At 42.6% G+C, this 14,649-nt stretch overlaps 1 protein-coding gene across 1 annotated transcript; it reads left to right on the forward strand.

Annotated features, from left to right (window-relative positions):
• Positions 1-10,031: 10,031 nt before the first annotated feature.
• LOC311050516 (uncharacterized protein) lies at positions 10,032-12,945 on the forward strand (the record flags this gene model as incomplete). Its single annotated transcript, XM_084064601.1, has 4 exons — positions 10,032-10,254; positions 11,593-11,673; positions 11,780-11,860; positions 12,029-12,945. 4 exons carry the CDS (start codon positions 10,032-10,034, stop codon positions 12,943-12,945), a joined length of 1,302 nt encoding a protein of 433 aa, XP_083920727.1.
• Between the last annotated feature and the right edge of the window lie 1,704 nt (positions 12,946-14,649).

Here is a 14,649-nt window from a genome sequence, read left to right on the forward strand (position 1 = left end):
CAACCAATGGCCATGTGTATATGATGGTCACATGCACAGTGGACAGCACATCAAAGGCTCCAGGGAGCTCTTATTAGTGTGTGAATGTTTTGTCATCATATCTGCCCTATATCTGTCTATATCTGCCCCACTTTGTATTCACACTATTCACACTCGTACATGTTTCTCAACAATACGCTGTGCACACAAAACATGTACGTGCATGTTCAAACACACTCACACTCACATACTCACACACTCACACACACACACACACACACACACACACACACACACACACACACACACACACACACACACACACACACACACACACACACACACACACACACACACACACACACACACACGCTCCAAACAAAAACAAAAATCGGGGTCATTTTCTTTGTAGAATTCGGTTCATCCTCTGTTCTGACCATTGTTATCAGAGAGAGAGAGCTCTCACTGCTAATGGAAAACTACCTCACAACATTGACACAGAATAATTGTTATTAAACAGATCTCTCTTCAGAATCATGTTTAGGAATCTGGTCATGTAGGGCAAGGGTTCCCAAACTTTTCAGGCCGCGACCCCCCAAAATTATCATATTTGAACTGGGGACCCCCACGCTGAGAAGCACCTGGAATTGTAGGCATTACATTTAGTTTGACTCGGTTCCACATATAAATATTATGAAAATAGCCGAACTACAAGCTCACAAGTTTGTACAGTATACCGACTATATTTACAATGTTTTCCTCTTTCTCACCTACTATTTGACAAGTTGGCCAATTTGGTATTAAAAAGGTCTTAAAGGTCATTAAATTGTAACTTTAGAATGGTGCAGATACCCTGTATACACTTATACTGTATGTTGGTTTGTTTATTGTTGAGTGAGAAAACAATGTTGTACAGTAAGCTAATCATCTGAGGACCCCCCAAAATAATTTAGGGATCTCCCTGGGGGTCTCTACACCCAGTTTGGGAACCAATGATGTGGGGATGGGGGAGAAATAATTTTATTTTAGGTTATAGATAGATAGGTGATCATTTATTCTGTCCGCCAAGGCTTGCCAAATCGGACTGCACGCTTCACGTGCCTTCGCGAGCGAGTCCATCGGCTGCTCTGCAAGGGTAGTCACTCGCCTAGCAGCTCGTTCAGGCACACCTCACAGGCCTCAAGGCCTCGCTGATGGCACACCTGTAGCCTCGTTCCCAGCATTTACTCATCCCCGAGGTTATAAGCCAGGTCACGACCTAATGCAGAGATTGTCTATAGGGGTTGGATTTACGTTGTATGTATTTTCCCCGAAAATTATATTTTTCAACCAATCACAACACCCGTTTCATTGTAAACAGATTTGTAAAGCATCGACGTCATTTCCATGGGCGGTACTTCCGCCAAAATTCCAGTACTTCCGCTTAGACACTCAACCGGCTAAGTCTTGCACAGCGTGGCACACCTGCATTGTCATGCACGTTAAACATGAACATTTTCTTTACGAAGTTGACAGTGAAACAATACGAGTGGAGGGAGAGAGGGAGATTACCCAATACTCTGAAGGTACTGAAACCTGAACACGCTGCTGATCGACACAACATCTTGTCAGCACAATAAAACTGACAACGCCGGGCAAGCAGTGCGAAGCGCAGTGTTCTCTGCTTGTGTGTGTGTGTGTGTTTGTGTGTGGGGGGGGGGGGGTTTAGAATCATACAGTATATAGAATTTACGACAAGATATATACAACTATTCACTGGCAGCGTTAGCAGCAATAACAAAAAAAAATGTCATAGCTAGAAGGTCCTGGGTTCGATTCCCGCCGGGGACGCTGTGGGCACTGGGGGCGTGTCTTCTCCTCCGCGTCATCAGCGCCCATACCTTAGGTGGGGTTGGCGAAACGGCCCACTCTGTGTGGAGTTTGCATGTTCTCCCCGTGTCTCCTAGGGTAGTTAATACCCTCACAAAAACATGTAGTAATCCTGGTCACTATACTGCCTCCCCCTGGTCAGCCGGGGCGCCTGATGGAGGGGAAGGGAACTGGTTGGAATAACGTGTTCCTTCCGCGCGCTACGTCCAACCAGGGAAACTCCCCCCTGTCAGGTGACAAGAAGAAGGTCAGTTGGCTCTCATGCATTGAAGGAGGCATGAGCTCGGCCCTGGCCTCCCTAGGCTGGTGGGGGGAGTGTAGTGCCCAGGATCACTTAGCAAATTGGCACCGGGTGAAAAAAGGGTTACAAAATCGCGGGACAAAAATTATAAGAAAAATAAAAAATAAAAAATGTGTGTGTGATTCTGCTGAAACAGGGTCAGCTTAGGGGTGTGTGTGTCAATGCAGCTGTAGGAACCTTTGTGTTGTGGTGTTGTTTGCAGGGGTCCAGTTTCACTGCCGGTACTTTGGTTCCTATGGAGCCAGGAGAGTGAAAGACAGCTCCTGTTGCTGTGAGGCGGAAGTCTGGAGAAAGTTATTACTCAACGTCTTTATTGCAAGCACACACACTCTCTCTCTCTCTCTCTCTCTCTCTCTCTCTCTCTCTCTCTCTCTCTCTCTCTCTCTCTCTCTCTCACACACACACACAAACACACACACACGGTCTTGACGACCATGCAGACTTATGCAAAGGGTAATTTAGACAGCATGTTATTTAGACAGATGCTAGGTTAATTGTTTACCTGGTATATAGTTTCAATGTACAGATTATCATTTTGATAGTATGTTGTTGATACTGGTGCTATGGTTCTTGGTTTACCTGTGATTCTAGTTTACTGAGGCACTACACTGTGTCGCTCGGGATAAGAGCTGCTAAATGCCTAAATTGTAACACACACATTTGGATGCTTATAGTAACGCCAGGGTTAGGTGTTAAAATGTTTGCAATCCATCCACCTCTACATATAGGCTACGTACTTACCTATTTAAATGGTAAATGGTGTATTTACATACTGTACATTAAATTACATCTGTGTCATTTGAGATTTTAGCTATATATTTTAGTTATATATTTAGAACAGCGGTTCTCAAAAAATAGCAGATATACAAGCTCACAGCGCGCCGCTTTGTGCCGCTCTGAAAGCTTGTACATCTGCTATTTTTGAACATTTTTGGAAAAATCTTTTAACACAAATCTTCTCTTCTGGGGGGGGGGGGGGGGTCCCTGGCACAAAACATTTTCAGATGGGGATATACGGAATATATTTGCGGGTCCTTGACACAAAAAAGTTTGAGAACTACTGATTTAGAAGGCATTTGTAGAATCGGCGTCAGGTCTTCTTAATGGGTTAATTCATTCACACACACATTCCCTGATGGCGGAGGAAACCAGGAGCAGAGCAGGTAGGGGTTCAGTGTCTTGCTCAAGGGCACTTCGACAGTAACACATTGGGAGCCCGGGTTCGAACCGGGAGTTGTATTTTCAACATACTATCAAAATAATAATCTGTACATTGAAACGTTTTACTTCTACTCTACTACATCTTAGAGACAAATATTGTACTTCTACTCCACTACAATTATTTGAAAACTTTAGTTACTAGTTACTTTGAAGACTTTGAATATTATTACAAAACATACATTAACCACTTCAACCCTATCTAAACTTTGGCTATTTGAAAATAGCCGATCTACAAGCTTGTAGATCTGCTATTTTCAAAATATTTTTATACATGACAAACTTGTGAAATGGGACATACTGCATAATGAGTATGTTTACTTTCTGTACTTTAAGTATATTTTTATGGCAATACTTTCGTACTTTTTAAGTAATTTTTGAACTTTACTTGTCACAGAGTATTTCTATTTCTACTTCTTCCACCACTGCACCCCACACACGCACGCACACCTTGATTTGATTATTTGTATGATCATAAGATTTGCTTATAAACAGGGCATCGTCACAAATGAGACCTCATTCTGAATGGGGATTCCCTGTTTTAATAAAGTGTGTGTGTGTGTGTGTGTGTGTGTGTGTGTGTGTGTGTGTGTGTGTGTGTGTGTGTGTGTGTGTGTGTGTGTGTGTGTGTGTGTGTGTGTGTGTGTGTGTGTGTGTGTGCGTTCTCACATTATAACACAGTCAGGAGACAAAGGCTGGCCTGGTGACATTAAACAATAATCCTACACAGCTGTGTGTTCTATAGCTACATATAGGTCCCATTACGTCATATGACTCATGAGTGCATTGCGCCACAATACAATATGTAAGAGACACATTCTAACTTACATGGACTGTGATCTCTCTAACATCAATATTCCTCTAAATATTCTGATATACATGTAGGTCAATTTTCACCATACTGGATTAACATTTGATGTAGTTTTCATGTGTGAGTTCAGCTAAAAGTTAACAGCTTAACATTTGTCCTTAGTCTAAAAAACAATTTACAAGATCTACTGGTATGTAGGTTATCTTCAAGGACAAAAAAAGAAAACAAAAAAAGCTGGTTACCTTGTAAATAGATATCTGCTAGCATGGAGCCCTATACATTTACAAACTGGCTAACTGGTTACCTGGTAAACAAATATACTAGAATGGAGCCCTACCTTTACAAAGTCATTGGCTAGTTGCCTTGTAAACAATCTGTGAGAGTTGGCCGATGGCTACAAGGCTCAATGCAAGAATTGCAGGTTTTTCGTATATTTATTTACCTCCAAAAACACAAATAAAACCTGTGCAGGCTCTATACAGTGCGCCTAGGCAAAAACACTAATCTAACAAAAACTTAAAAGAATGAAAAAAGAATGTACATTCTTGACAGCTAAACTAAGAGAAACTACAAACCAAGAACTCAAGAACTGTAGCACGCAATGCCCTTTCCCCCAAGGCCCTGGCCCCTAGCTGGCAGCTCTCCCCAGGTGGTGTCTACTTGTTAGCCTAAGCCAATAAACTGAAGCGTACATAGTTCAAGATGGCAGTTGAGCTACAGAGTCCTCCCCCTGTGGATCAATGACACAATGACAGTAATTGGTAATCCTATGAGCCTGTGAGTAATCTACACAATTACATACATCTTTTACAAACTAATTCAATTGCATTTCCGGGGGCCAATTCATTCATAAAGACCATTCACATGAGATTGCTCTTAAAAAGAAGACATATACAAAACCATTACACAGACACCTCCAAGCCAACTTGATACTGATTATTGGAAACAGCTGTGTATTGTGTGCATGGCTCAGAGCCTCTGCCTGATGATGGCAATATGGTTCTGACACAGATCAGTCGAAGACAGGTCACACATTTACTGCCATTTAGTGGTTTATGTACAGGAGTGGCAGCAATGGATAGTTTGGAGAAGAAAGCTTCTATAATTTCATTGTGTTATTGTCTTGCACAGCAGGACGATGACAATAACGTTTCTTACCTTATCTTCAAAGCTGCTTATGTAAGGAGTGTTTACGAGCCCCTAGAAAGCTACTGGACAGAGAATTTGAATCATAACTTCCTCAACCATTATCCAGGAGACTTCTACATCTTGGTCACCAGAAGCATCCTGCACTGGATCTTTCCGGTGGTCACCAGTAGAAGACTGTGGTTGTACTGCTCATCTCCCAGTGACCAACAGTATAAGACTGTGGTTGTACTGGTCAGCTCCAAGTGACCAACAGTAGAAGACTGTGGTTGTACTGGTCAGCTCCAAGTGACCAACAGTAGAAGACTGTGGTTATACTGGTCAGCTCCCAGTGACCAACATTATAAGACTGTGGTTGTACTGGTCAGCTCCCAGTGACCAACAGTAGAAGACTGTGGTTGTAGTGGTCAGCTCCCAGTGACCAACAGTATAAGACTGTGGTTGTACTGCTCATCTCCCAGTGACCAACAGTATAAGACTGTGGTTGTACTGGTCAGCTCCCAGTGACCAACAGTATAAGACTGTGGTTGTACTGGTCAGCTCCCAGTGACCAACAGTATAAGACTGTGGTTGTACTGGTCAGCTCCCAGTGACCAACAGTAGAAGACTGTGGTTGTACTGGGCAGCTCCCACTGGGTAACAGTAGAAGACTGTGGTTGTACTGGTCACCTCCCACTGGGCAACAGTAGAATACTGTGGTTGTACTGGTCACCTCCCACTGGGCAACAGTAGAAGACTGTGGTTGTACTGGTCAGCTCCCAGTGACCAACAGCAGAATACCATGGTTGTACTGGTCAGCTCCCATGTGACCAACAGACAGGGGTTGTATTAGGCAGCTCAGTTTCACAGATAAATTACTGTAATATCCCAGGCACCATATCACATGTTTGCATAGCTGGTATAGAAGACACCAATGGTTTAAGCCCTGAGGTCGTTCTCATAGTTGACTGATCGTTTATTATTACAGGTCATGTCTATTGATCCCAGCAGGAGAACTGGGTTGAAACAGTCATTAAGTACAATGTAAAACAGGAGCTCTAAATATGATACAAGGAAACGGGACGATAGATGAACATTTTGCAGGGATATCAGTATCACTCACAGGTGTCTGGTGTCCATTATCAAGCATCATACAGGGGAAATTCCTTTGTAGCAACTTACAGTACACCAGAAAAAATGGAATGGATCCAGATACGCATGTGGTACGGAAAACGACATGAACAAAAAAATGCACAAAGTCAGATATTCTAATTCTAAACAACAGCTGAATAGGCATAGGGCTTGTATTTGCTGTATTGTTGTACTGTATTTCAGATGTTAGCTTGTAGGGGAAAAGATCCCTTTACCGAATCATGTAAGAGATTTGTCAGAACAAATTCTAGAGGTCTGAACCACCCCTTTCTTTGTATTGAAGAACATGAGAGTGAGCTCACCTGAAAGCCAAAGAGGCTTTTAAGATCAGAAGAGGAATCAGAATTATTATTATATTTATTGCCAGTATGTTTGAACATACAAGGAAACATCTCAATATAAGATATTAACGTAAGCAGAAATGGGTAGAATTCAATATACACTATATCAATATTAGCAATATTCAATGTACACCATAGACTGTATGGACTGATATAGCAGTGTTGATAGATGGATCAGTAAATATAGATTGATTATTGCACGTATTAAGGTGTTGTACACAGAGGGTACTGTAGCATATATTTCACAATGCAATTGACAACGTATTCTATACTACGACGGTGCCGGCGTTAGCTGATAAATAAAATAGCTGATCTACAAGCTCACAAAGCTTTGCATCACATTTTTGAAAAGAAAAATAGAGACGCCAGAGTGACATAATTATTGCACTTGTTGAATTGAGTACACATGAAAAGTACTCATACAGAGGGTATTAGTATTTTGTTTGTATGGCAGCATTTATTATACTAGTCGTTGGGGCACTTGCTATAGTACAGTACATTTGCACATACCATAAATTCTTCCTCTACATTTAACCCATGCTAACTATTAGGAGCAGTGGCTGCCATCAATACGGCACCGGGGGAGTAGTTAGGGGATAAGTGTCTTACTCTGGGACACTTTGACACATACAGCAGACTGGGCGCACCAGGGATCAAACCAGTGACCTTCCGATTAATTCCCAAGCGTCCTCTCAACTGTACATTCAGTTATTTGTTTATCTGTTGTTTTCACCTGGAGGGGTGGGGTGGGGGGGTCCATTGGGGGGCAGTGTTAACGAGCCTCGCTGTATCAGGGGTAAAGTGACATTCCACATACAGTACCAATGTACGTACATCTACATACAATATAGCTCTAAATAGTTCGTTCCAGGGACCCCCAAAGCAAATTTTAGGTAAAATTGTTCCCTTTAAAAATATATATATATTCAAAGATTTGCACACATTTTCAAGATTTTTCAAAAATAGCAGATCTACAAGCGCTGCACGAAGTTACACGCTATGAGCATCCCTACATTTGTGTGTGTATACGGTATTGATTGTGAGTATTGACTGTCCTTCCTAAAATACCTACAGTTACATTACAATCATACTGTACATGTATATCAAATGACTCAGCGTGAGTGTACAGTTCTATTCAGCAGAGATAAATCTCTGTCACGTTGGCTATTGTTCTGATGTTTACATGACAACACACATTCAGTCATATTCATTACAGTTTGATCTTATCAGATATAACTCTCTCTCTCTCTCTCTCTCTCTCTCTCTCTCTCTCTCTCTCTCTCTCTCTCTCTCTCTCTCTCTCTCTCTCTCTCAGGTATGCCAGGCAGCCCAGGCAGGCGGGGTCTGACTGGGGTCAGAGGTTATCCAGGTTTCTTAGGAAGAACAGGAATTAAAGGTACTCGACTCTTGGAAGCAGAAGTGTGTTCTGCTTCCAAGAGAAGCAGTGTGTTTCGTAACCACTAGCATCCTTATTCTGGAGTGAACATTCAATGAAAATAGCTGATCTACAAACTCACAACACATCGTGTTGTGACACATTGTGAGCTTGTAGATCGACCACTTTTGGTGTTGATACATAGGGTAGAGCGAAGATTGTGCCTGAATATGTTCACATCTGTACATCAAATATATACAGATCTGTAAATATTCAGGCACATTATTGTCACGTTTGTGTGGCCGCAGCCGGGGGGCCGCAGACACTTTGTCCACATGCACAAGAAGTTATGTACATCTGGTCTAACGTGTTTGTGTGTGCATACGGTATTGATGTGAGTATTGACTGTTCTTCTTCCTAAATGCGTGCGTGCGCGCACGTGCGTGTGTGCGTGCGTCCAGAGGCTTGCTTAATTGGCATCGGGCTGTTTTCTCATTACTGACTTGCTCAAAGTGCGTCGTCATCCTGGTTATAACATGACTAACTGAAAGTAATGCACAGTCACTTAAAGGTTTAGAAACACATGTACTGTTCAAACAACCATCTCCATCACTGGGAGAAAAATATCAACCACTGCTTCCATGAATTAGAAGAAATGTAGAAGTACATAATATATATATGTTGTATATGCAATTACTGTATACACTGTGTGTACATACACATTTACAGTACATAGACATACTGTACATAGCTACATAGTACATAGTACATATATGTAAGTGTATGAGTGAGGGACACTTGAATAGGTCTCTAGTGTATAGGTCATTATTTGCGTGTGTGTGTGTGTGTGTGTGTGTGTGTGTGTGTGTGTGTGTGTGTGTGTGTGTGTGTGTGTGTGTGTGTGTGCAAATGCACGCTGGCCCTGGACCTCCCATACATTGTGTTCTATTGAGTGTATTATTAGTGTCCTATGTGAATACCTAATGGGGTCAGCATACACTGAATAGAGACTAGAAACCAGAAACGGCAGACCTAGTTGTCACCCATTAACAATGACACAACAAGCTACACAACAGTGTGAGTGTTAGTGGGTGGAGACTGTACAGGTGTATATATACAGGTGTAGGTGCAGATAGAAGACATTCCCTGACAACTCGTCAGAACATCAGCCATCATGGTTCACTTATCAGCTCCTGGTTTGGTGAGTAGACATCTTTCTCCAGCATCCATCCTGCTACTGTGGACCCGGTCTGGCTCTTTTAAGTGTATATATTTTTTATACAATATACCTTTTTTCAGGCTTTTAAAAAAAACTTTGGATATTTTTCTTCTTCTCTGAGACACATTCCTCGTTAACAAATATCTCATGATATTTCACAGGAATGTTTCAAAATATACTTAACTGGGCCAAAAGTATATAATATTATATATTTATATATATATATATCAAATATATTTTGGTTATTCGAAACATCCTTTCTACCATTTGCTCTATTGTAAAATATCCCTTGGATCTATTTATGAAATGTGTGTTCATTCCTGTCCATTTGTGCTGAATTCTGGAGCTGGTCGAAATAATCAGAAGTCATGTTAAATCTTGAACTATCTGTAAAATTACTCACACAAAATATTTTTTCAAAAATATGTAAAAAGATTTCCAAGAATTTTCTAAAACTTCTAGATCAACACGTTGTGAACTTCAAGATCAGCCATACATACTGCATTAAGTATACAATTTGGGGCCAATGTGAACTCTCTCTCTCTCTCTCTTTCTCTCTCTCCATCCCTCCTCCTCTACAGATCATGTCATCAGTGCTTCCGTTCCTGCTGGTAGCTCTATCTGTATCGTCTGTCTTGGCAATGCCAGAGCGAGAGCGGTCAGCGCCACCAATGTTCCCCCCTCAGGACATGTCCAACATGCCTGACTTCCTTGACATGAACGGAACTGTCCCCGAGGGCCCGGGAGACATGACAGACTCTTACTGTGAGATGGTGACGTCCCAGCTTCCCTGGTCCTGTGTCTGCTCTCGCTGTAAAGCCAGCCTCGGACCCAAGGGCGACAGAGGAGATAGAGGACTGCCAGGTAACGTTACAATGCGGTCAGGTTGATGTGGTGGCCGTGCGTGCATGCAGTGGTGTAAAGTAGCTAAGGACATTTTCTCAAGTACTGTACTTAAGTACAATTTTGAGTTATTTTTTACTTTACTGGAGTATTTCCAATTTTCTGTACTTCTACTCCAAATAGGCAAATATTGTATTTTTACTCCACGATAATTAGTTGAAAACTTTAGTTACTAGTTACTTTGTAGATTTTAATTATTATTACTATATACATTAACCACTTCAGACAAATATACTGTATATACAGTACATTTCGGCATTCCAAAATAGCCGATCTACAAGCTTGCAGACTGCTATTTTCAAATGTTTTTTATGCAATGTATACATTTGAAAACTTGTGAAATGGAACAGTCTGCAGATTGAATACTTTCTACTTTTGGTACTTTAAGTACATTTTTATACCAATACTTTTGTACTTTTACTCAAGTCAATTTTAAATTCCGGACTTTTACTTGTAACAGAGTATTTCTACATTGCATTATTGATACTTTAACTTAAGTAATTATCTGAGTACTTTTCCCACCACTGCGTGCATGCGTGCATTCAAGCACCTCTTCTACTGACTATTGTTGCTATTCTTAATTATTTCTATGTTTTTACTGCTTAAATGTTGAGGAACCAAAACCAAATACTTTTAATACTCGTATATAATCAATCTTGAATGTATAAAGTTCAATTGGATTCCAAAATTAGCTAATAAGTCAGTGGCTGTTTTGTCTTTTCAATCAGACAGTTAAAGTTGAGAAGAACACTGTCACAAGATTGTCTAGTATATACTTTGTAAATGTCAGAGGTGACATTTACAGCGCAGTTTGTCTTCATTTGACTCTAAGTTGTAAGTCAATGAAGAGGGAAAGAAAGCAGACGATGATGGCATGTGACTTATGTCCTAAACCAGATTCAAGCCAGAGACATTTTCATTACGTAGTACCTTCGCTACCAGGTAGAAATGGTTGTATTTCTGACTGTGTTATAGAAGGACATACTGTTGTAAAGGAAACAGAAAAGGAGAGAGACTTTTTAGCTAGACTTTAATTTGAAACTAACCGCCAACAATCAGATTAGATGACTGTAGGTAGAATCTACAGTATCTACCTACAGTTACATTACAATCATACATATTGTACATGTATATCAAATGACTCAGCGTGAGTGTACAGTTCTATTCAGCAGAGATAAATCTCTGTCACGTTGGCTATTGCTCTGATGTTTACATGACAACACACATTCATTCAAGATCAATTCAGTTTGATCTTATCAGATATAATTCTCTCTCTCTCTCTCTCGCGCTCTCTCTCAGGTATGCCAGGCAGCCCGGGCAGGCGGGGTCTGACTGGGGTCAGAGGTCGTCCAGGTTTCTCAGGAAGAACAGGAATTAAAGGTACCCGACTCTTGGAAGCAGAAAAAATATCTTGTGTGTTTCGTACTTAACCACTAGCATCCTTATTCTGGAGTGAACATTCAATGAAAATGTGTGTGTCCTGCAGGAGAGAAAGGAGACGAGGGCGTGAAAGGAGACACAGGTGAAGTTGGACGCATGGGAGCCAAAGGAGAGAGAGGATTCAAAGGTAAAAAAAACAAGTAATAATAAAATTGAATTATACATTATTGTGTTGCCTTGCCACCTTGAATCATTGTATGATGTACAACATGGATACAAGTATTTCATTATACTATATATTGTGTATTTTTAAAAAATGTCTAAATCAATCAATCAATCAATCAACTCTGTCTAGGTGATAAGGGGGACCATGGTCCCAACGGCCCCCAAGGTGAGGTTGGCCCTCAGGGGACTGATGGAATGTGCCCTGACAGATGCGAGACCATCCCAGGACCCCCAGGTCCCGGTGGTCTGCCCGGAGCCGCTGGTCCCAGAGGTCCAACTGGACTCAACGGCCCCATGGGCAGCCCTGGTCTCATGGGTGACACCGGTGAGGCGGGAGTCCCCGGTGTTCCTGGAGTAGCCGGTGTCAAGGGCGACCAGGGCCTAGAGGGCGAATGCAACTGTGAGGACGGGGCCACGGGAAGCGCCGGGGAGAAAGGAGACCAAGGAGAGGTTGGAGCCGAGGGGGCCCAGGGAGAACAAGGGCCACAAGGAATCCAGGGAGACCAGGGAGACCTGGGGCCTATGGGGATGATGGGCGTTCCTGGCCCCTGCATGCCCGCCATCCAGTCCTCGTTCTCCGCTGGCCTGTCCACCGTGTTCCCGGTGGCCGACTACCCGGTGGTGTTCACTAACGTCATCAACAACCCGCAGAGCCACTACAGCCCCCTCAACGGCATCTACACCGCCCCCGTGGCCGGAACCTACGTCTTCAGCTACCACCTGAGTGTCCGCGAGCGCATCCTCAAGGTGGGCCTCTTCCACAACTACTACCCCCAGGTGAAGAGCACCGAGACCACCGACCACGGCACCGCCTCGCAGCAGGTGGTGCTCCACCTGAACCAGGGCGACGGAATTTGGATTCAGGTCAAGGACAGCCTGACCAACGGCATGTACACCAGCAACGAAGACAGCAGCACCTTTTCCGGGTTCTTGCTCCACCCGGACAGCTGTGACGTATCCATGACGGGGAGGGACGGTCCGACAGAGGCGAGCGGGCCCTTCGAGTTCGAGAGTGACAAGTCTAACTGGGACTCTGAGGAGCCTTAGACTGCCAGCGGAGCAGCACCATGCACACCGAACACGACCCCGAAGAAATGACCGTAACCGACCTATAGATACGATGAATAAATTATCTTAGTCAACCAGTAGATGATAGGCTTAGATAACGTTATTGCCCTGAACAAAATATCAACATACCAGTTGAGAATGGATCCATGATCGTTCTCTGGACAATAAAATGTCCGTTCGAAACATTCGCTGATTTTGGGAATCCCAAATTCTGCGGGCAAAAGCTGCCCAACAAAGTGCCAACATCCCGTTATGTGTGTAGAGTAGCTACTAACTTAAGAAAAAAACATCCGCCTTCAGTTCTGTAGTAGAAGTTGTTACTGCTCAGTCTGAAGGAAGAGATTGTTTAAGTAAGTTATTGTGTTTTAATCCGGTAGGTAAATTATGCATCTGTTTTCAGTGTTTTTTCCATATTGGTTTCATCTCTTTATACTGCTCTCTCTTTCCTTTATGTTGTCTGTCACCTTTAAGTGATCAGATCTAAAGTCGTACAGTATCAAGTCTAATTTTCTATTCATCATTGTGAAAAGAAAAAAAAACCTTCTCTTCTTCCCCACTAATAGTGAGCCTCTCCTCTCCTCGAACAATAGCTTGTGTACATGACAGTGATTGTGTTACTACTGTCTTGCGGTTGTTTTCGCTGTGATTGTTGTTAGCTATTGTGTCAGTGTGTGTGTGTGTGTGTGTGTGTGTGTGTGTGTGTATGTGTGTGACAGAGAGTATCCGTGAGTTGGTTTCTACCTGGCGTCTCTGTCTCACTTGGTGTAGCTTCAAAAACGTTCTGCTATCTTTACAGTCCGACAGTTATCTGATCGCCCCCCAGACACTGAAGTTACGCCGCTGCTGTAAGATGATATAGGAGACATGTTTAGATCCTTCCCTTTGTTACATCAGAAGGTTCGGGGCCAAAGAGGCCTCTCGCTTTCAGCTGGGCACAGGGCCCTGCCCTGTTCCTTTACTCTGGCTGAACACAGGGACATACATGACTTACACCGTTTTGTTTTGTTTCACAACTATTTGTTGATAAGATCTCATCTCATCCCTTTGTAGAAGGAAGAGAACTTCAAGGTTGCCGGTTAGAATTCCCTGACCAGCTAGGTAAACTGGGGCAGGGGAAAGTGGATGAGTAATGCTCTCCCCTCCCTGAACAACAGTGACCCTTGAATCCCCCTAAAGCAAGAAACATGAGTCCTGTGTGTGGTGTTGTGAAGGAGGACTGGTTTTACTGGGCAGCTCCCAGTGACCAGAAGGCTGTGGCTGTACAGAGTGTCCATGCTTATAAGCAGGGTGGTGGTGCTACGACCAAATGTTAGAAACACACGACTTGAAAACATTTTGGCCAAACGGCAAAAACGCGAGAAATTATAACTTGACTAATCTTACTTGATGTCACTGCGTTGTTAGTTATAACTTGTGAAAGTTATGTGTGTGTGTGACGTGCGTGTGTGCTAGTGTGCACGTGTGTGTGTGTGTGTGTGTGTGTGGTGTGTGTGTGCGAGACCTTTCAGGAGAGGAGAGGACCACACGTGTTTCCTCTAACGACAGATGAACCAGAGCCATATATATTATATTCGTCGCTGTCGGGTGGAAACCTTTCCAAAATCATTCCTTTATTATTATTTAAAAAACATAATTTTAAATGGTGAAAATACTTACATTTGTGTATACACTCTTGTATAACGA

The sequence above is a fragment of the Gymnoscopelus microlampas genome (genome assembly GCF_963454915.1).
Source record: "Gymnoscopelus microlampas genome assembly, chromosome: 8".
NCBI lineage: Eukaryota > Metazoa > Chordata > Actinopteri > Myctophiformes > Myctophidae > Gymnoscopelus > Gymnoscopelus microlampas.